This window comes from Ornithodoros turicata, chromosome 5, assembly GCF_037126465.1.
Source record: "Ornithodoros turicata isolate Travis chromosome 5, ASM3712646v1, whole genome shotgun sequence".
Lineage (NCBI taxonomy): Eukaryota > Metazoa > Arthropoda > Arachnida > Ixodida > Argasidae > Ornithodoros > Ornithodoros turicata.
In genome coordinates, this window is record NC_088205.1 from 73,031,235 (window position 1) to 73,055,132 (window position 23,898).

A 23,898-nucleotide genomic window follows, 5' to 3' on the forward strand; every position below is an offset into this window, starting at 1 on the left:
ACAATCAAGTTTAACCAATAACGTTTCTGACATTCTTTCCTATCTAATATTGTGTCTTTCATTCAGGCTATTGCCTTTACCATGATTACCTGCTGAGTGGAGCTGTAAAAGTGATGGAATTCCTCTGTTGCTTGACGAGTGTTACGCACAGATAAATACTTCGCACGGCCAGCAGCACGCGAACGATAGAGATGTGTAACAATTTTACTTGTTCCCCCATATCTAGTTAGGTTCCCAGAAGTCTTTGCTTGCTTTCAGCACAAGAAAAATAGTTGCTGTCGAAACAACAATGTCGTACATCACATATTTATCCGTATATCTCCAGGCGACATCCCTCGATGCTAAATCAGTGCCCAACGTCTGGTATATACTAGATCTTTTGATACCCCAGGGATCTGCATGCTGCTTCCTCTCAAACATCCAAGGCGCGATATTCTACAGAGATACCTGGGACACCTGTTTTATAGACCTTGTCGCGTTACTCTCAAGCCACAAGTCTCCGTGCGCTCCTTAGCCTCGTCCCCAGCGACGACATAACCAGGGGTGGACTGCCAAAATCTCTCTTCCCATTGGGATGAATACTGGCGGCCGCCGTCTTTAATGAGTATAGACTTCGCAAGGATTCGAAAAAAGAAAAAGAAAAAAGTGACCATCATACCGAACACGAGCCACCCCCTCGATACCGAATACAGTACAACATTCGCATTTATTTTGCGCGAGTACGTAATTCGTAAATGAAGACAACAAACCGAAATGCGAAGAGCAGAAAACAGAGCTCCACACTAAGTTCGTGACGTCACCCAGCATTGTCTGCTTCCAGGCCTGTATTCTTTCTCCCTTGCCGGATGATGTCAGCAGTGTGACTCTCGCTTCACACAGGCGAAGCGCTCGCTTCGTAATATAATTCGTTTGAGTAAAATCTGTGCAGTTTTGGACAGACATTTCGTACACATGTTCCTGATATCCCAAAGATAACGGGTATACTACTCACCATACTACAGTATTTGTGGTGATTTTGTTGCGGAGTGACATCACGTTGCTAAGCTTGGAGTTGATTTGCCCTCTTCTATCGTATCGTTTTCGTAGAATGCTTTCGATGTATATTAGAACTCGCTAATGGTCAAATGAGTGATCTTCTCAACCATCGATAGTACTCTCGATCAGGAGCGGACCTAGGTCAGGACGTTCTGACCTCCTCACTTTCTGTCCTCCTACAGTGTTTAATTGATCTAGATTGTGTATCTACCATGCTGGCCAAGGTTGAACCCCCCCCCCCCCTCAGAAAAAATCCTGGATCCGCCCCTGCTCTCGATAGCGTTCGGATGACTATCGCTGATCATTAGTTATGATGATATAATGGCGACGACGACGTCAGAGAAGTCACGCGAAATGTAAAATCGATGGTCTTATCCGGAAACCAATGACTCTTGTTTTGAGCTGCTTGTGCCGAACACTTCTTGCGTGGCAGCTGACTCACACTTCAAAGGTACTATAAAGCAGTCGAGGTGGAACCTCATGTTTCGTGTGCCCTGAATTGTGTACGTCCTCAGGAGTAAAATGCCGCAAAAATTTTTCACATAGACGTTATAGCTCCCGAAAAAATGCAAATTTAAATCTACTGGCAACACTGTGGCGAAGCAGACCGACGAAACGCCAACTCCGCCAAGTACGGCGGCGAAAATGTCTCAAGTAAACGACTATGGGCCGTACAGAGCCACGTACTATGCTGAAACAAGGCCCAGGTATAGACGTTTAGCTACTGAGTGCAAGATTGGGCTTGTGTTTATGTTCTTTCACACAAATTACATTTTATCAAAAGCTAGTATTTGCAAATCCCAACAGGAAAGCCATCTGTTTATCGGTCTCCTTGTTTACAGGGTTGCTTGACAAATTGAGGACTTCTTCCCACCAGGCGTCGCCCCGACATTCTTGACTACGTTTTTATTTACCAGTTAAAAATACTTAGAGCAATCTCGTGCGCATATTACTTGTTGTGCTGAACCTTTGAATCTAGCGCTCTCACGTCATGCTGATTGCATCGGTCCGACCTCGACTGCTTTATAGTACCTTTAAAGTTCGTCGACGCAGCCGACCAGCAAGAGTTGTTGCCTCAGCCCGGCTCCCGCGCATTTTTTTTTTTTTTTCTTTCCTGGCACGACCCCCACACTGTTCATAATGCGTCGCTGAGATCGCGATATGTCACCATCACTCTGGAATCAGTGTCTCGCCTGCGCTTGACGACAGTGAATGAAGCGGGGCGGAAATTCATGGCTGAGAATCGTCGTGGAAAGCAGTGTCTTGAGTGTCGTATCAACCAAGAGAAATGAATTGCGGGAACGTATGCGTACAAATACGTCGGACGACCTGCGAAATCGCACATAACGGGGGTTGTACGTTCGTATACCACAACATCTGCCTGTGGAGCTCTGTTTGTTCACGTTTTTAATGCAAAACAGTTGGGACAAACGGAAATAACTTTACAACATGTTCGCCAGTAATCGGCCGTCTGTAAAGTCACAACATGATGCAGCATCTATAATTGAGTACTGCTGACTCGCGCGTGCTCACTGTCTCTGACTAAACATCCATCACAAGTGAGTTCCTTTCTAAGCCTCGCGCACCAACCTCTACGCTGCCGTCCATAGGGCGCAAGTAGAGCACAACCAAAATCACTGTCTTTCACTGATCACTCTTTCCTGGACATATTCGACTGCCGCCAAGCTTCCACGAGAAATACGCAGGAATGAAACCGGTAGAAAATCACCAGCGGCAGCGTAATCCTGGAGATAATCCCCCACGATATAGCACCAAACATGGCCAGTTGATGCTGGCTGGAGATGTGGTTCTGGTTTGTAAACGTCTCCAGAAGCCACAGGACAAGGTTGCTGAACATGAGGAACGTGACGATCTGCAGTCCCGGCCTCCTTGTCTCTTGCTTTCGAGAGATTCCGCGACTTGCCACTTCCTGTATGAACAGGGACTGAAGGGTTGCTAATATCACCATGAAAGCTCCGTCCAAGAGCAGAAGGATGTGATCCGAACTTTCCAGAGCCTTCGAGGCGCCGACGACGATGCCGAAGATGCCGTACGCGCAAACGGCGAGCACGCCGATTCCTTGAAGCAGGCTATTCAATGAACTCATCCTTCCTCTTCTGTGGTGCAACGTACGGACTCTGCAGATGCCGACCACTGTGGCGAGCGCGGAGAGACCTTGTACGGCGCAGTGTAACGTTGTCACGGCTGAAAGTGTCTCGGCTTCCATCTCCTCGTTGCTTAAAACGAAGAACAGGATGAGAACGATGATTCCGGCTACCAGGACGAGTAGGCCTATGAAGAGGCCTTTGCTGGACCCTTGGCAGTCGATGACACGGAAACTTCCGGAGCTTCCAGAACTGTCCGTTTCGGAGCGGTGATTGGCGACGGGGCATCGGTGCTCGCGAGCGCCTTTGGTGCAGAATGAAAAGTTGTCCCAAAGGGTGTAGATGATGACAGCGCCTAGGACACTGTACTGAACGATGAAGGGGGACAGGAAGGGCATAGCTTTCTGCCAGATGGCTCCGATGGTTGAATTGTGGAGGCAGAGCTGAAGAGTTAACATGTCTTCGCTTCGTTCGTTGTCTTGCAGGCGCCATAGACAGTCGGAGGTGACTGGAACAGGGTAAAAGGGTTGCGTTATGGTCATACCAGTGGGCGTTCAGTACACTGAAGAAACATAAGCAGTGATCACGATGTGCCTGTGCGGATACGCTGACTGACATAACCATAATGTCGGCGTGCAGCACCCATTCCCCCCCCCCCCCCATTCATGTCGTATACAGCGTTTTTTTTTTTTTTTTTTTTTTTTTGTGCAACAGATTTTTGATAAAAAATTTGAGCCCCAGATATGCCGTTTGGGCGTCACCACACCTGGCCCGGCGGGCATCTTTTCCTAGCCGGTCGCAGCATTGTTCGATGACTAATTAACTAAAGTCCGATAACTAACTTATTAATTAACGAGTTTTAGGAAGAACTGAAATGGCAGGATTAAAGACCGTCGTACTTGAAAGCTGTTCCAGCTGTCAGCGATTTCGTAATGTTCCTGTGCTACGAGCAGTTTTTGTTTGCTATGCAAATGAGCCGAAATAGAAAAAGTGCGCCTCAAGAACGCATCATCTACGCCGACGGAGGCCTATCTGGGCCGGAAAGCGGACTGTCAGGCCCGCAGGTCTACAGGCTACACCAGTCGTATCTCCATAGCTCTAAATTCGTTGAAGCGTTCCCAGTTGCCGCGGTTTCAGTCTCTGCTCATTTGCATATCAAAACGCACGTGCGTGTTTTAGGATTTGTGAGACGTGGAATGGCTTTCACCGAGGACAGTCTCTGATTCTGCTATCTCGCTTTTGCATGAAATCGCCTAATTAAAGAGGTAATTATTGAATTTTAGGTAGTTAGTCATCTTGTAGGTGCATATTTTCTTCGAGAGATTTTTAATAAAAAATCTGTGGCACCTAAAAAAAAGACACCCTGTATATACACAGCCCTCGAATAACATTGGTTGACCCCTCGAGTAGGGCACAAATTATGGATCGTGCAAGAAAATCCAATCTTTTAGTTCATCGTTCATTGTGGTCTACGGTGTCGGTTGCAAACGGCACATGGAAACCGTTTTAGTGGGCTCGGATTCTGAATAATTATATTTTGGTTATGATAATCCTGGGATTGTGAATAATTAACAATATTCCATAACGCTGCGATTGACCCTTGCGGGAGATCTCTTGACGAATCACGAGGAAGTGATGCGTTTCCCGGGCGTTATGGAATAACGCGGTAACTCAGGAATAACATGGTGTCGGGACCCAGCTAGGTCAACGCTCACAAAGCTCTCGATCATGGTTTATCTGAACTGGGTTTCAGACCCCTCACTGTTTGTGAACAAACGACGTCATAGTGTTCGACAGCGCCACCAATTTGGTAGATTTGAACTACGCTCCGAGCTAGAGGCCAACAAGGTCGCTCCCGAAAGCCACGGTCTTGAGGGGATTGCAATGGTCCCTGAAAGAGACTCGACCTTCGGTTCTACTTTTCTTTCAATAGGAGGCAGCGAACAAGTGTAACCCAGCCCTCGATCCCCTTACTATTTGTTTCGGTTTCAATCTGTCTATACCGACGTCATGATGACGTTTCTCGGGTAGGGGTCCATTGTCTATAAAATGTGAAATGCATGTTCGGCAAGTCAGGAAAGCGGATGTTGCTTACAATAGACTCTGTGGTTCCCTTTTTCGTCTATGGCGTGCGTCGTGAAGTTCAGACCCTTGGGCGGCCAGATGGATTGCTCAGAGTGAAGAACGTGGTTCTGCCGCAGCCACTCGCTCGAAGTCTCCCAGAGCAGGAGCTTTATCCAAACCGCGATGTTGGTTGCCACCAGATGCATCAGTACCATGTGACGGGCGCAGCCGAGAGACTTCGCAACTCGCTGTCATGGAAGAGAATCGTAAAACTAGATCGGTCCCGTGATCCCTTCCTTAGGCCTTACTACTTCACTCTGGCGCTGAGCTGTGGCAGTGTCCTTTGAAAGCTCAAGCGATTCTCGTATGTCACGTACCTGAGAGTTCATAAAGAGGAAGTGCATTTGGAGAAACGTGAAGAATGCGTGCAGAACTGGCATGGCTAAGTTGACGGGATCCGTGCAGGGTTCCGGAATGGTGAATATTGTGGCGATCTCCAGTCCGCACGAAATGAGTGTGCCGAGTCCAAACACTGTGGGGAGCGTGCGCGAATTATCACAGATACAGTATAGCGAACCTCAGGGGTTCGTAAGCTTCGGATTGACATTCCCACTCGTGGCACCTGTTACGTGCCCCCCCCCCCCCCCCCCCTCTATTTTCTTCACTACGACAAGTTTACGGTTACATGGCCCAAACTAGCCGTGAGACGGCAAATTGAGTATCAACTGTGGTACCGGAGCCGTTCACCGCTCTGCGAGCGTGAATGGACCTTTCGACTGTTCCCTTCATTTCATTACACTTTACATATAAGAAACAATGTACTAATTTATTTTCTTTGGTTGAAGGCCATGCGGAAACTTGACTTTAACTAACTCCGTTAACTTTCAGTTAGGTAACGTACATAGTTAGAAATACATATGAAAACTAAAAGTAATTGCGACGCTGCGTGAGCCTTGGGACTTGGCACTGAACGTCCTGACGTCGTCAGCGCTTACTCCACGAGGATTAAGCATTAAGGATGGTACTCTGGTGGCATTGTGCCGTACTCGAGCGAGATGGAATTTGTTCGATGGAGTGCCAGAGGTGAAAAGCGAGAGGACGGAACTAAAAGATAAAGGCGAACACCATTTCCGCTTGGTTCTTCGTAATCCGATGCCATCCATAGTCGACATGTGATTTGGAGAATCTCAAAGCGCTTTTATATACGTGGGTTCATACAATCCTTCGAACCTTCGCTGTACTGTAATTGATACGCCTTATGGCACACCAGGATGCAGTCATGGATCTCTGCTTTGCACTGGTAACCGAGAAGTTGAGCAGACCATGCAGAATGCGTAATGCTTACCCAGCACTCCAATGCGGAGGTATATGCTGACGTCAGAGCATTTGAGCATCACCCGTTGTTTGTTCGGAGATCCGTTCTCTATGTCTTCCATGGAAGCGCCCGTAAGTTCGGGACATTTATCCACCATCATACTGGCATACACTCCCATGAGGCATACCACAGAACCGCCGAGAAGATAAGCGTAGATATAACCCTAAAAAGAGATCATCGTATCAGTGAAGCTGAATACTTATCTAACGATCAGCTGAAAATGCCCATACGTGGAAGAAAAGTAAGGGAACGTTGTTTTCCATGACTTCCGTCAGGACCAGGACCGCTGTAGCCACCACGGTGATCTTGCCATAGAGACTGCTGAGGATGTTGCACGTGTTTGACTTGGTGTGTTTTCTGAAATTGACGAAAGTATAGATAGGCCCATTATCATCACGGCAGCACTGCGCGTGTTATCTAAGCACCCACGATATACAGGACCCAACGCCACGCCAGTGGACTTATCGCGTGAGCTCCTATACAGGAGCCATGCCACCATAATGTCACTTGGATATTTTAATGCGCTACGTAATTTTTAATGCGAAATTCGGAATATAAACATTGACCAAACGCCAGGGAAACACATGTTTATAAAAGCGACAAAAGCGATGAGTGAGTCCGCATAGACTCCGAAACGTCAATGCCTCGTTATATTTTAGCCTGTTGTGTACGCCGTGAGTTTTTATCGCTTTTATGAATCATGAGTAGCAAGCCCTTCAGTTTCGTGACCACATCAGGAACAATAACCAGCAAGCGTTCACTGTCATCAGCCCTCGCTTGCCGTTAGCTAGAAGCCACGACACAGCCGCAGTTTTGGACGTGTATGTATGTTGTTTTTTCACCTTCACGGTTGTCGTTTCGGTGGAGGAAGTTGAAATGCTTTTTCACCTGCACAGTTGTCGTTTCGGTGGAGGAAGTTGAGATCCGTTGGATTCCTTGCGTCCTCCGGAGTCGAAGTCGGTACCTTCGAACTGCGCAGGAGCCCTGAGGTCCTGCAAGTCCGTGGCCAGGTTGTCGTGACTGGAATCCATTGAGTCCGGCGGTGGAGGGGGCAACGGCGGCGGCAGCTGAGGCGGCGTGCCCCGGGGCATGGTGAGGTTGTCTTGGGAGGTGGTGTCGTCGTAGCCCTTGAGGATATCACCGTTGCCATGGCTCGGGGCGTCGCCAGACCGCGAGATTTCCGACAGCATCATCGTTGTTCGACGCTACAAGTAGAGAACCTGTATACACATGTATGTTTGTTGGTGTTCGCACTAAATGTGATGCGTGGAACATTTGGGGTAACACAGAAAGAGCATGGAAGCGAGCTGACGCAGATTAGAGGACTGCACGGGTCGTAATTCTTAGACCCGGATGCGGCCTCCGCCTGAGTTACCCTCCCAGAACCGTATGGACTACCTGGACTACCGTCTGGATCGTCTGGACTACCTGGCAGGGCTCGAAGTAAAAAATCAGCTATGCTAGCGCAACTGTAAGGCTGAGTCTGGGCCTGGGATCACTCCTAATCTTAAACCGTGAACCGGACACCGTAGCAACTTCAAGATAATGCCTGCCATACACATGATTACGCGTGGTTTATGGTATAAGAGATATAGAGAGAAAAAAAGAAAAAGGAAACTGTAAACACGTCAATACTCATCAGGGCTGTGAACAGACTATGCGCCTTTAACCGCTTAATTTGTGGTATTTAATCGGTTCGATGGATTTAATTGATTGGTCTTGTGTAGCTATAGTGTTGGTATAGTGAAGGGGGAAGTTTCTACTTTTACCGCTGTTCTCACTTTCCCGACGATATCCCCTCCAGTGCCAATCATTTATTTTCGTGAACATCCCCCCCCCCTCCACCCCCCTTCTCTTTGAGGGGAGGCCCAGTCACCTTTCGATCGACACACGCCGTGGTCCTGACTGCCAGGCTACTATAAACGTACTTTTATTCGCAGTGTAGTAATTTTCGCCAATTTCGCGACCGCTGAAAAATCGCGCCCCGTTTAGGCCCGTCAATATCCTGACCTGGCCTTGGACAACGGTGTCAAATGCGGACCGGGCCGGGCTTTCGAGTGATCGAGTGAGAAGCCGGAGGCGGATCCCACATTGGTCTTGATTCGTCTTTCATGATGCCGCGACAGTACTATGTCATTACCCTTGCGGTCATCGAAATTTGTTGTGCAGTTATATGAATTTACAATCGAATTAATAAGGGACAGCGAGGTACATAAAGAGTTTTTGTACTTTCTTAGCACGATCATTGGCGTGGAAAGGTCTGTGGTAGGAACAGACATGTACAAAATACTGCGCAAAAATATTTTAAATAATATACTACATACTCCGCGTAAAAAGTGTTTAAACCTGAGTACAAAATACTCAAAACAGAAAATAATTTGAGTAGAGTACTGAATACCCTAAGAAGTATTTAAGACATACTTTAAAGTAGTTTAGTATTAGCATTAAGTGAAGCGTGTTCTGAACTTGGCGCCGTACAAATGAAAGGAATAAACTTTATCCACCATACTTAAGAATATCATTTATTTGCAAGGCCTGGTGTCAAGTAATATTTGGTGAACTCTGGTGAACTCAAGTAAACTTTAGTGATATGTTCTGACCCCAAACTTCGTATAATCCCTCCTGTATATCAGCTCGTGTCTTTCAACTTCAAGTGTGCTTGATACGGCATGACGAGAAAATAATGTATTTGAAGTACTGAGTAGCAAATACTGAATAAAATATTTCAAATACTGTAGTTTGAGCACGTACTCAAGATACGTACAAGTCTGGGTAGGAACTAGAGGAGCAAGGCGAGAAGTTCGCTGGGATTTGCTCGATTACTGCGAGTTTTTATTTCAAAAGTGGTCGGAATTACATCGCAAGTTGTTAGTGGCATCAAAGAAGATACATTTCTCTCCTCATTATATTTTCTACGCTTTGCGAATTTCAGAGCAACCATCAATCTTCTTCAACACAAGGGAACTCCGTTCGCGGGAGTACTCCTCCTGTGTCTACTGCTCGCGGGCAAGAAGCGATGAAGTTCTCACGTTGGAATGTTATCAGCCACGAAGGCTGAAGACACGCATTACGGGCTTAGCACTATATACGATGCATGTCCAACGCAGTGGAAACAGACGACCGCAATCTCGCGCCCTCCTTACGTTCCGACTTGAATCCGAAACGGCAGCACTCACGCCCAGACTGCGGAGGGAGTGCGAAATCTAAGGAATCTCCTTCTCCCGTTTCTGTCTAACACGTGTTTACGAAATATGGAATGAATGCCAAACTGGACATATTTCGAAAGCACAATGTCCTTATCCTTGTACCGCAATAATGAAGGCAAGAAGAAAAGGAGAGCTCTACTTCCTGACTGCAAAGACACGTACATCATCCGAAGTGTCATCCCAAGTTCCATCCCAGCTAGTCGTTAAGACGCAGTTTGATAAACCGTTCCTGGCGGTTCGTGTTTCGACGGTTATCTCGATCCTGTGCTCCCAGGAAGACGAAACGGTCTTCAGAGTTTCTCCACTGATAAAGCCCCTAGCATTGACGAAGCTTATTTCTTGGCGAATGCTCGTATTCTTGAAGGTATTTACGGTAGTGATCACCACGGCATTGTTCACCAGAGGTCACCTCCTGGACGTCGTATAGAAGAACATTTATACGATGATCTTAGCAGCAGTGGGCAATGGACCTTGCTTGCTATATATAATTGAAGCTGAGATCTTGTTGTGTGCGTGTATATACTTTCCCCTCTTCCTTTTCTTATTCCTTTGTCGGGTTCTGTCCCCCTCAATTAGAGTTCGTCTTCGCCTTTCCACCAAGCTGTTCCCAGTCTCACTAAATTGCTGAGGGAGAACAACGTCTAACACGGTTTCTCGATCAATTTCCGCCGTTCATTACAGTTACTCGTGCATGATCCTTTCACAACGACCGTCCTTTGTAAACAAAACGACACATTAGGGCGTCTTGTCCCGAGACTAACCAGATGCCCTCAGGGGAACTACGCTCTGTCACAAGCACTGGTGTGTGGCTGGATCCGCTATGAATGACTGGCCGTGTCTCCCATATGAGAAGGCTCGCTGCCTTTCGGTAGGGTTGTTTACAGTCTCTTGGTGCGTCGATCCGCCACGCAATGCGTAACACGAGAGGGCACGGTTGCGAAAGGGCACTTTGCCTAATATGTCGTCTTGTGATAGACGCTATTGGGCAAGGAAGTGTCACGTGATGGTGCAATATGTGCCCGTCGACGCGCCATATATTGTCAACTCTCTTCATAAAAGCACTCTCCCGAAACGTTTCAAAATATGCGTGAAACACTTTGAAGAATAGCTGTTCCGCAATCGTTGGTTTCTTCATTATAGCGTTGCCACAATGGGGTGTTCCTGTTGACAAGCAGACAAAGGCTTATCCCCGTAAGTGCTGTTGCGAGGTAATCGTGGGACTATCCGTAGCTGTTTGACCATTCATAGTAATTGACGCTCTTTACAGGAAACAAACAGCCAGAAACAGATGATTTACCGTGGTGCTTTACTCTCCGGTCTCTTCGTTCGAACAGTTTAGTCCTTCGAGACACACGTCCACAGAGTGCGAAACATCCCGAAGTAGAATATTAAATCCCAGTAAACCTGCATTTCACTTTACATTATCATCCAGCCCATGTCACGCGCTATGGGGGCTAGTTCAGCCAGAAAAATATCGAGGGCAAATATCGAAGAGCAGGACCCGCCTGCACGGACATTGAGAAAATTCATCAGCGTCGTCGCGCGAGTAGCTCTGAGGAAAGTATCGTGTGTCTAGAGCACTATCAAAGCTACTGTGGAATTGTCTCAGCGATCGTGCAGGCGGATCCAGCAGAGGAGTCTGCGATCGTTGCACATATGGTCTACCGAGATCCTCGTCTCGTACGCAACAGTATCCCTTCTTGGAACGTGTGTCGTACGCTTGTACTACTGACTACTGACTTGTACTACTGACACTGACTACTGACAGCTTTACGAAGAAGTCAGGCTGTCGCGTGCTCAGGGACCTGTTACGCGCCACTGCTCAGGATAGGCTCAGGTGGAGTAGTTCTCGTTTTTCTGGATCGTTTTTAGGACCCAGTGGCGACGGTGATGCAACGCCAGTGAAATGCCGACTCTATAGACTCTGGTCGGGAATCGGTTCTCGATCATCATCCATTTATCGGACATCAGTTGCTCAGAACAGATAGGCATAATGAGCTTCGCCTGAGAAAACACGCAAGAGTGAGCGGAAAACCTGTCCGTCGTGTACAAAAGACCTGTCCGTCGCGGGTACAAAAGACCTGTCCGTCCCGATTACTTGAAGCTCCCCTGTCAAGGCCTTGAGGCGTCAATGTGGTGTAAAGCGTAGCATCCCTGACCCGTAATCAGGAGGGTCCAGGTCCAAACCCCGGCGCTGGCAGTCATGTCATGAATTATACTTGTTGATCAGTTGCTCCGAGGTTCTAAAGCAGATAACTCACCCTTTTTGTATCCCGCGAAACGAAAAGCGTTTAGATCCGGTTGCTAGACACCGTTTCCCAGTAACTCCAAGACAATGCATCCAACTCTCCAGGGATTACCAGTCTGGCAAATTCCAACTCTGTCACACATTCGAACGGCTTTTTTCTCGCTTCTTTGCTGTCACCACATTCACAGGGACCACTGTTGTCGTTCTTTCCTTTATCCGCATGTCGTTTGGCGCATTCTCCGAGCCAAATTTCTCATTTCAGCACCGATTAGAGAACCTTCAGGCGCACATCAAACTTTTCCATCACTCAGCAGGATGCCATCTGGACCGCCACCACCCTGTCAGAACAGTGTACCCTGCAAGACTACCCTCTCCGGCCGTCGGACTCCAGAACGGGGGGGGGGGGGGGGGGGGGGGGGGAGAGAGGACCGTGGTTCTTCCGGCGGCGAACTTCCCTCCCTGTTTTGCCTCTATGTTTTTCGATGTCGCACATTGACGTCACGTGACATGAGGCTGCTTTCATGTCTGCGTTCCCCTCAATTTAGTCCCAGGGCTGCTACATAGTTAGGTACGTGTGCTATGGGGGGGGGGGGGGGTTAATGTAAACAGAAACATAGAGGGATATTGCGGTTTTTCGAGTTGTGTCTGGAGGTTCTATTAAGTGGGGGTCCATGTTTTGACTAGCTTCTTTTTGTTAAGGGCCTGCGAAGACGCTTACGAAGGCAGTCGTGGCGGTGGTTGGGATGGGTGCGTGGGTGATTGCGGGGAATTATGAACGGATACTGTGTGCCCGGATATGCTAGAAGGCTCCCTTTCTTTTTTTCTGCGTTTGCGCGTGCTATGTTTAGGATGGAGCATGATGGGATGATGAATGTCTGAAGCTACGTTTGAGCTCGTAAGGCTTCTGAGCAGCTCTTAGTCGGAGCAATGATGGACAACGATTTGATGCAGTTTGATGCACTGTGATTTCATCAACAGGGTATCCCTAATTATGATCAGGGCATGGAACTGCACTCTAAGAAAGAAAAGGTGTAATGTTACTACTTTTGAGGACTAAATGCTCCGCCAGAAAAATTAGTTCCTTCCGGGAGTAAACGCATGGGCGTAAATGAGTGTCACAGAGTGGGGACTGCATATCACGCTCCGTTCTGACAGTTCCAGGTACATAATTCGTGTTCATGAATGAAAATACTTCGAATCAATCCGTCAACCGTGATACGCCGAGTGATATAAAATCTTGCGACATGCATAGGGCACAATTTCGCAAGAAATAAACGCGAACTAGTTCTTCCTCTATAAGTTATACAGTCTTATTTCGACACGTTCACGAAGAGCGCATATTTTGCATTCGGGAAACCATTTACGAAGTTCAGTGACTATTTGCAGTCCTGGGGAGTAAATGTCGGGGGTTAGGGAACTAAAATGGGGAGTAATTGCAATCTAAGGATCTAGAAGCTGCAATTACTCCCCGTTTCACTTCTGGTTTTTCTTAGAGTGTAGTACACACTCTACGAAGAATGGTGTTTTGATGTCGTACGTTCCGTGACATCAAGACGCTACCAAATCACAATAACCGAACGCTCTCCCCCCAAGCGTATCCACCGTTCCTTCACTCCAGCTTCTCCAACCATCCGTTCACGGCGCGTCGGTAGGTCCGTCTCAAAAAGAAGAAGAAACAAAGTCTTTTTCTTTCGACGCGTTATTATTATCATCCTTTTGCTATATTTCATCCTTCGTTGCATCCATCTTTGGTCAAAAGTCGGTCAAAACTCGTCCGACCGTGTCGTCTGCTTTTATTTTCGAACCTGCTGCCTTTTCTACGCCAGCGACCTAAATCTTCTCCTAATGAATAATGAAGCAGCAGGAGGCGCATGTGTTTTCGTACGACACAACGCTGTAATAAGTTACCGAGAGTCTTTCTTTTCCACTTGACGAGCGAAGCGAAGTAATTTTGTTTCCGCTTACGCGGGCTTCGCCCAATGAGCTTTCGACACCAGTCGTCCGATGTTATACTTTCTCCAAGTGCAAGTTCAATATTTTCTTTTAGGAAGTCTCGATTCAATACCCGTTTAAGTATTGCACAATTTCAGCACGTAAATGCTCTTTTCTGGCGTCTAAATGTAGAGCAAGGGTGGACAGTAATAGTAACACTTTTGTGTAATAAAGGTTCTGTGGCATTTCATCAATGCATATTGTGCCTCGAAATTGTTGTAAACGCAGTTGAAAATTATCGTAACAAAGTTTGGGGTTGCTACGAAACCACGTAAACCAGTATATACACACGAGGATTAGCAGGCCGCATAGGTCATTGAAAATGATAGGCTATCTTCTGACTTTCAATTTTAACAGTTTATCGAAACAAGAAAAAAAAAAAAAACTGAGCCAACTGGGAATTTTTATATAAAAATTTAGCGCATTTTTCGTCCTTCAACTAACTGAGAACGAACTAACGAACTCAACTGAGATAACCGATATGCGTGGTATAACAGCAGTTTAATAAAAGGAAATAGGGACCAGACAGTTCATGTTGGAAGCTGCTCTTCCAGACGAATCAGCCACAAGAACCACTGAGGCCGTGCTCTCGCGCATCGTCTTCGGTGTCCGCCAACCCCGTCAACCATCCCACTAGCGCCACTACACCAACGAGTATTCATTTTATCTTCATTAAAGCCCAGTACTTTATCTTCGGTAACCCTGTAGATACAATCCAATGATGGCGACGAAACATGGCTAACACATGGCGAAACATGGAAACATAAATTCTACCAGCCACTTTCTTGGTAATCCTGAATGGTTCCATAACCGTAGTACATTTTGTCTTTTGAGCAGTTTTTCACTGGTGTCTTTTTTATTTTATTTTATTTTATTTTTCTGCTCGTGTTGCATTCCTCGTCCGCCCTCCTGTCCCCGACCACCCACATACCTAAAGTAACACATCTTTCTTTGCAGACGACAGCACCGTGCCTCGGCAAAACGCTTCCCCGTCTTGCAAGATAGCGACAACATGCCCTCTGGGTGGCACAAAAATGTGTCGCTGCTTCTCCCGCGTAGCAGCGTACCTTTTACGCTGTTTTCCATAACGGTCCTGAGAGTGAATGTATGTGTTCGGTGTTGCGTTATCTGTGGGAGGCGGGAGGAGTGTGGCTGTGTATCACGGCGTTGACAGCCGGATGCCAAGTCGCGAATGTCTCTGTTTATACAGCAGCACTTCTGCTTTTGACCGTGAAGGGGATCACTTTTGCTGTGATACGCATACATGCAGGAATAGGTTGTTCATTTAGCACGAGCTCGATTGTATAGGTTATACACTTGTCACACAGGGAGTCTTCAATGATCATTGAAACCAATCGTCATTGAAAATGCGCGTAGCGCCACCTAGCGTGTAACGAGTCAACCTGTCGGGGAACACTGAATCCAATACTCTTTGGGAAGTTGACACGTTACACGCTTGATGTCACTACACACATTTTCAATGGTCATTGGTTTCAATGATCATTGAAGACTGCCCGTGCGACAGGGGTATAAGATACTTCTAGTGGTGGTGGTGGTGGTGGAACTGCTTGCCATAGTCGACCACGCCCAGTCGTGCAACGTCACCACTATCGTAGGGTGGGGATCGTGCGTCCTGGGCCGACTTCACAGCGAACTGTGCCGGCATTTGTCTTAAAGCGTCTGAAGAAAACCCGGGGAAACACCCAGACGGCACAGCAGGCGCCCGGATTCGAACCCGGGGCACCTGGTGGTGGTGGTGGTGGTGGTGGTGATGGTGAAAGGGCTCGCCGTTGTCGGCCTCACAGACGTGGGCAACGTCACGACTGACGTACGCCCTGGGGAATGTGCGTCTTGGGCCGACTTCTAAGGGAAATCCCACCTCCCAGTCTTTTAGTGTTCGTATACTGATGAACACATAGCAGCAAATGAGAGTTGCGATGACGGCAGCTTCCTTTTTGTCTTTTATCAATGGCAAATCTCAGCTTCAGCGATGTCGATTCCATTGCACCATAATTTCAATGACTCGTCTCCACGAATGCTTTGTGGAAAGCTGCAAGTCAGTAGAGGAGGAGAGCGTGCGATCATTCTTGCACAGCATTCACTTTTTCGGTCAACAGAAATGCTTGCCATAGTCACTTCCCCGACATCCCTGTTTTAGTGGACGAAAATGTGGAACCCAACAGGTGGAATTAGATAGCATTGTAGTGGATGAGGCAATTAAACGTAGACAGGACAAACAGAACACAAGCCTCACAACGCCCAGTTGCATACTCCAATAGACCTCTCCTTGTTTGTGAACAAATGACGTCATAGTGTTCGACAGCGCCACCAATTTGGTAGAGTTGAACTACGTTCAAAGCTTGTGGCGAACAAGGTCGCGCCCGAAAGCCACGGTCTTGAGGGCATTACGATGGTCTGTGAAAGGGACGCGACCTTCGGTCCTACTTTTCTTTCAATAGGAGGCAGAGAACAGGTGCCCATTCGTGGAACCCAGCTCTCCCCCTCCGATCTGTTTCGGTTTCTGTCTGTCTACCAACGTCATGATGACGTTTCTCGGGTAGAGGTATAGACCTCTGCTGCCTTTGAAACAAGCACTGATAGTTCGACTCATCGTGCATGACCTTCAGGTATGTGTCTTTCTTTTAAAGCTTCCTAGGACGCAGCAATGTCGACAGCCGTGTACGTCCGTCCGTAACAGTTGTGGAGAGTGAAGTGAAGACGCAGAGAGAAGATAGTACAGGCACGAAGCCAGTGCCGGCGCCCAAAGATCTGGATCGGAACATCATATAAGGTGATGAGAGAGAGAGAGAGGTTAGCTGTCTCCCCCTCTCGCTCTTTTTGATGTAAAACACCAATTGCTGACATAGGATTGTTTCTAGAAATCTTAGAAGGATGTTAAAAAGAGCTCAGCTCCATGCGAACTATAACGAGGAATAAGCGTCATTGACGTACGAAGGGTAACTGCATCTCCCATATAGCATAGACAAGCGAATTACATTGACATTGTTTTGTCAGAGTGCCGTCTCCGTCATATCCATCTTGATGTGTTCTAATCTGCTGATTGGCGTCTATTTGCTTCGAATACCTCTTCGTGAACTCGCGTAGTTCGCTTCGCGTTGCACGCATGCTTGTATGTGAATTGTGTTTGGCAGCAACCGTGTTGATGAGAACTCAAGGCCCTCGCATTCTCTCAGCCGATGGCCAATGAGGATGTCCTCCAAAGCTATGTCTGCTATACACGAGCGCCGGATCTCATTGGCTGCCATCTTCCTGTCTCACACCACCTCCTCCACGATGTCGAAAAGCTGAAAGCGCGACCTTAAAATTGCACGGTGCTAACGAAAACAGGTCAGTTTTGTGTGGAATTATGGGTTGCATACCACGGCTACTCGTGAGCATGCTCACTCATGCTGACTGTGGCGAATGAGCTGAGCTGAACAAATGGAGAGCTGAGCAGGTGGTGAGTAAGCTAACAAGGAGTTGAGCACGAGATGAGTGAGCGGTAGTCCCGAGTGCTGGCCTCTAGTACGTTATAAGTTTTCGTCTCAATGAGAATAAGCGTTGCCCGTTTTTAAATTTGTCAATTTTTTCATGGTACATAATATATAATTTCTTCGATTTTCTTTATTTGTTTCACTTTGCAGAAGCGTATACGAAGAGGGGAGTCAAGTCCTGTAGATCACATAAACAAAATACAGAAAAGTGTCTTCAGTGTCGGTTTCTGTATTTTGTTTATGTTTCACTTTGCAGCAAAACATATTATACCCGTTCCCAGCTTAAGAACCGCACGAAACCGTCCGTCAACCGGAACAATGTTAGAGCTGAGCTTGAGGAAGAAATGACACAGGGACTAGAGACAGGACACAAGCCCACTTCGAACTCTCATTAGCTATCCTGCCTCTTTCTACTATGTTCATCGAACAGGGTTACTCCACCGTAGAAAATATACTGCAGTATACTGGCATCAGGGTCGCAGAGACTGGCTGGCATACGGCTCCTGGGGTTTCGGTGTCGGTGCAGTATTACTTGTCGCGATGTAGAACGATGACTATGTTAGCTATTGCAGCCAACGGGAACAAGCGTACAGTGGCGCTTAAAAGTGAAAACGACTAGGTGCTCTCCTCCAAAATATTCATGTCTTGTCAGAGAGCATTTTTTGTACCAACAGATATTTCTAACAGACAAGATTTATCCGCAGCATGGACCTAACTCGTGTGAATCAAACTGCGCTTATGCTGCCCTTGGAGAAATGCCGCGGGCATGGCTTCCCAGGTACAAAGTAAATGTGCAAGACTCGGATGCGACATACAGTGAACCGCGGGAGCTACCATGCAATGATTTCTTGTCCAGTCCTTCACCCCTTAATCACATTTCCAGGCTGTTTAGTAAACTTTATGGCCCAATCTCTCCAGCAGGTTCCACGGCGCTCTGAGTCAGCTAAAAGTGCCCAGTTGTGAAGGTGAAAACCGCTGATTCATGACGTCCGTCTTGGTTCTCTGAGTGACACCACGAGAACAATACGATGACTAGACTACCAAAATGGCGAAATCTGATTGTCGCGTCGTCTTGAGACGGGAGACCCTGAGATTTAACTGTGGACAGAACGGCCTCGAGCGCAAGTGTGACACACGCTTCGAGCGTTGATATATGTTTTACCGCCGTCCACACAGGTGGGCGAAACCGTCCGGTGAATGAAGTAGGCATACGTGAATGCCGGAGAAGATTCGGTCTGCTGATCTTCTTACACGCTACGTGAAATGGGACACGCAGAGTTATGTACACAGAAGCCAGTCTTGAAGGACTCCCTGCGGTGTGTCTGTCGTCGAGGTTAGGAGAGGTCTCACGGTGAGGATAGCGTGGATGAATTATGGAAGGTGGTGTGATTATGGAGTTGTTTGTTTATTTGTAGAGCACGAAGAGAACGTGTTTCAAGAAGCGCTATGACTTTGGCGGATTCTGAAGCATGCGATCAGCCACGGCGCGGTCTCATCCTTGTATACCTCACCAGATGGCCCATGTCCCTGAACGGGGTTCGTGGCAAATGCGCATTGTCATCAAGTATGGGAACTACCTCTGGAGGTTGCCCCAATAAAGTTCCCATAGTGAAAAAAATGGAAGTGAGAGAGAGAGAGAGAGAGTGAAATGGGGACACCTTCGTTATCTTCGACTATGTATTCGTTATCTTCGTTCGTCTTCAGTGTCATTCACACGGTAGCTTCCCTGCTTGATAACAATACACAATAAGATAATTGGAGCAGGTCAGCCTTAACAATACGCCTTTCAACAAAGTCCTTTTTATTTATGTATTATATTTTTCAATCAATCAGTCTTTCACACGCTTTAGGCGTGTCGTTTTCTCCTCTGCTGTAGCTTGATACGAACAGATTCTGTAACACCAGTGAGGTCGCCCGTCTTATTTTGTTTGTATACACTCAAAACAGCAAAGTATGTCTTCAACGTCTGTGCAAGCGGTTATACGGATGCCATACACTCTCTCTCAGTTCGTCCGCTTGATGACAATACACACACTCTCTCTCAGTACGGATGGACCAGGAAACATGGCAACATTTTTAATGCCGAAAGCTACGCAGCGTTACTCGGAGTTTTCACTACAAATAGGGTTCCGCGTTTTTTGTTTTAACCGAAAAACATTACGCGGGTAAATTCTTTAATTATTCAGTTTTAACCGAAAAGCGCCGAATACAAATGAACGTCCGAGGAAAGATTAGGGGGATTAGTTGCGGCACACGTTAAGTTTAACGGGGAAAAATGAGCTCCGCTTTCACGATTTAGGTACCGCCACTTCGCTGTGGAGCAATAAAGTGTTCCTTTTGTGATGTCTCGCAGGGGCTAGTTTTGTATATTGGGGTTTGGTTTTAGGGCTGCGCTGAGACGCACAGTTTTGAAATGACATTGCGATTTATATTCGCCGATAACTGCCGGGTAAGCCACGTACACGCCAGAAAAATCACCGAAAAACTGCGATTTCGTAAACGTAAATAAACACCGAACAACATACGCCGAATCCGCCCTAAAATAAAAAACCAAAGCGCGGAACCCTAACTATATATAGCATCTACTGTCGAAAATGACATTTGCAATACAGCCACTGACATGAGCAATTGTGTCACTGCCATTATCCCCTCACAAAGCATCGCAATAAAAAAATAAAATAAAAAGAAGACGGAAGACAAATAAAGCGAAACAACAACGGATCAAGAATCGTATAAAGATGATACCAAGAAGTCATTTCTGCGCGGGGTTCTATAATGAATGGGATGCTTGTGGGAACGCGACACCGGGTATATGTAGCATTTGGAGGGTTATGTTTTTTGTGCGAAGCACGCGGGGGTTACTGGTGGGTGCCTCACGGGGGAGTTCAGCCACCCAGAACGCATTCGAAGAAATGACGAGGGCCTCTGTTTGTGTTCTGTCTTTCTGTGTGGGCGTCTCGCAGGCTGCTATATCGTCGTCGGTCGGAAGTGGCAACTCGATTGTACTTATAACGTAACGGCATGATTTCCCATTTCCGCCTCGCATGAAAGTTCAAGGCTGAAGAATCGTAAAGCACTCGAAGAATACTCGCAACTTTAGAGTAACTCCAAGTTTGAATGGTATATTTTCGATAGTTTCCGATTTTTTTTCTCGATAATACTGGACATATTTTGGACATTTTTCATGGCGTCATCCAAACTAGGAAAAAAAAAAATTTTTGCCTTTTGATCTTTTCTTTTTTTTTTTTTTTGTACAGGTACATCTCGCATGCCGGTTGTTAACATACACATAATGTAGAGTAAACAACAACAACAATTAAATTATTAGGGATGTCCCAATCGAAATCGCGAATCGCAGGCAGGAATTCGAGATTCGGGAGTCCGAATCCCAGTGCCCAAAATCGACCTGCAGACCCTGCCCTACACGTGATCTCTTCGCATCTGAGAAGCTTATACGAACTTCGGATCACGATCGGCTGTTTTTGACGTCACGGCAGACGACACCATCGTCAAGTCGGCCCAGGACGTACATTTCACCATCACCACCCCAACCATCGTGACACAAGACACATCGTGACCATTGTGACACAAGAAAAGAAAACAGGAGAGCAGAGCACCGATTGCCTTCGTTATCCTCGAAAGGAATCACCATAACAAATACCAGCGGCATAGCCGTGCTGAAGACCGGGAGGTGGTGGGTTCGAATCCTACTACCGGCTGTGTTGTCTTAGGTCTTCCCTGGGTTTTCCGAAGACTTTCCAGACGAATGTCGGCACAGTTCCCCTTGAAGTCGGTTCTGGACGCATACCAATCCCCCTGTCCGCCCTCTCCTTCCTGCTGTCCCCTCTCCATCTGTCTACATCTGTACGCCGCTCATAGCCACAGTTGCTTCGCGGCGCTAACACGCAACAACAACAGCAGCAACAACAACAACAGCAACGACGACAACAACAAAAAGCAATAACAAATACTAGAGTATTGTCACCTATGCAGTACACGTGCTGATCTTATCATTTCTAAGGTTTGTTTCCGGACTCGGGAAAAACAGCGTTTATTTTATTTAGTCCGTGAAAAGGAGGTGCCCCAAGGATTCTATACGCGAAGTTTCAATCCTGTTTACGAACGCTGTGCATTTCTGTCAGTTTTTGAGGACCTGCTGAGCCTCGCACAAGTTTCGATTACGGAAGGAGCGGGTGACATATTCATAAGCCCACAAATTGCAATGGTGTCATGTTCTGGAGAGGGCACTCGTCTCCTGTAGCAACGACGCCGGCGTCCAGGGGGGGGGGGGGGGTCACGTGGTAGAGAAGTCACGTGACACTAATCGAAAGAGGGGAAATGGGAGAGATGTCTTCTCCCTCCTTTGTGTTTTCTCGAAGGTCGGAGCGGTCGGATGATATGTCACGTGGGGTTCCGCTAGCGGAGTGCAAAAACTGAGTCCCCCGGAAGACGTGAAGGGAAACAGCGTTGCCAGATGAGAACCGGGCGCTCCGTCGGAGCCTAACATGACGTCACAGTTCTCGAAAGTGAAAATTAATTTTCTCTAGCGTTCGCGTCACGTAGAGCCAAAATATTTTGCAGGATTGTAAAGTGAGACAAGAAGATTTCAGTAACATAACTTTGGTAGGATTCTGAAGACACGAGATTTAGTCCGTAGTGGCACTTTAGGTACACTCCACGTTCTGTACAATGGAGATGCAATGTGAAGAATGAAGCTGTATTCCCTCGCAATTTCATCACGACAGTGCGTCACACAACCAGGGATCGGAACCGGTATTCTTTTCGGTCCAGTTCGGGTTCGGGTTTAGCTCCGCTGAACCGAAATTATCAGCTTGAATCGGTTCAGGTATATCGGTTCGGTTCGGGTTCGGCTCGGAGAGAACACCCCTCCCCCTCCCGCACGCACGCAGACAAAAAAAAAATCGGTCTGCGGTCGGGACATTCACAGGGATTGGCACCGTTACTTTTTTCGGTCCCGGTTTAACCGGTTCATGGGCAGTAATTTTGCTACATGAAAGCGGTCTTACGCTCACCGTACACGGTTGTAAGAGAAAGGTGTGAGATAACCGTTTGAGGTGAGTGAAAAAAGGTCGGTCAGTAGTACACTGACCGTTCACCTCTGAACCGATTCCCGAACCGGTAACCGTATGAATTTTTTTTCGGTCCAGTTCCGATTCGGTTCAGGACAAGCAAAAAAATTGTTCGGGCTCGTCAGAAAATAACGTTTTTTTTTCGGGTTTCGGTTCGGGTTCAGTTCCGGTTCCGATCCCTGCACACAACACGTGGAAGGATTTCCAGCAACTCGTCAGCCACACATCCGTTCCGTCTGTTTCCTGCTCGCCCACTATCCATTCACTCGATGTTTACGTATCTGTACTCGTCATCACCGCAAAGTTTTCTCTCATTTGCTTACACCGGCAACATCCCCAGGAAGTTGAGTTCCAACACAACGTAGACCCCGAGTCTGGTAGCAGCCCGAGACTCTTTAGTGTATAGCAACATATCGTGCAGCTATGCCACCACGCTGTCTCGAATCGGCCAGATGGTGGCGCCGTCTGTGCTGACTATTCACATTCATGAGGACGTGCAGATGTGCTATACACTTTAAAACAGCACAGAAGGGAACGGCAGGGACAAAGGGCAACCTTTCTGTTTGTACGTGTTTTTTTTTTTTTTTTGTATCATATGTCTGTACAATTATGCGAACGACTCTAGTACTGTAGAAGGGGAGGGCGCAACATAGGAACCTGTAGCCTTCAAGTCTTAGGTTACTCATTACTGTTACGGGCAGTATTGGGGGGGGGGGGGGGGAATATAGGTTTATTGCAAAACAAAACAAAAAACACGAAAGAGGGGAAAGGTTAGCCTGGCTCCAGCAGCCGACTTGCTATTCCCGCTTACAAAAAGGAAAAGGGAGAAAAGGAAAAATAAAGAGAAAGAAGAAAAAAACGGGCAGTATGATGGGGGGGGGGGGGGGGTGACTATGCGTACGCCTATTATTTAACTCCGGCTTTTGTTCAGTAGGCCCGTTGCTAGTTCTAATTTTGAACTATTATTTATATCGTCATGGTATATTCGCCGTCATCTGTTACGCATATCAGCAATCATCTGCCTGTTTATTGCATCAATGTTGTCGTAAGCACAATTGGCAGCTTGTTTCATCTAAATGAAAGAAACAAAATCGTATTAAAAAATCTACTCGTTTGTTACACTATGGGGCCAACCCTATTTATCTCGAGGGAGATTTGCCATGACTTTCTGAGCGCTTTTATCCAATTTAATTCGCGAGAAATTGGATTTTCCCAATTTACCTATACGATATTTGCGATGTCAACCTTACGTTTCTTCTTCTTATGTTTTTTTTTTTTAAACAGAAATA

At 47.0% G+C, this 23,898-nt stretch overlaps 1 protein-coding gene across 2 annotated transcripts; it reads right to left on the reverse strand.

The window, feature by feature from the left end:
- Window positions 1–2,425: 2,425 nt before the first annotated feature.
- On the reverse strand, window positions 2,426–12,412 carry LOC135394750 (proton channel OtopLc-like). Of its 2 annotated transcripts, none has more exons than XM_064625676.1 (7): window positions 12,047–12,412; window positions 7,468–7,784; window positions 6,810–6,936; window positions 6,550–6,742; window positions 5,582–5,736; window positions 5,236–5,452; window positions 2,426–3,648 (listed from the first exon to the last, which is right to left on the reverse strand). In XM_064625676.1, exons 2-7 carry the CDS (start codon window positions 7,770–7,772, stop codon window positions 2,687–2,689), a joined length of 1,959 nt encoding a protein of 652 aa, XP_064481746.1. In that variant the 5' UTR covers window positions 7,773–7,784; window positions 12,047–12,412; the 3' UTR covers window positions 2,426–2,686. The 2 variants fall into 2 exon arrangements, with proteins under 2 accessions (XP_064481746.1, XP_064481745.1); XM_064625675.1 differs by having other exon boundaries at window positions 7,468–7,799; window positions 12,047–12,411.
- Window positions 12,413–23,898: the final 11,486 nt, after the last annotated feature.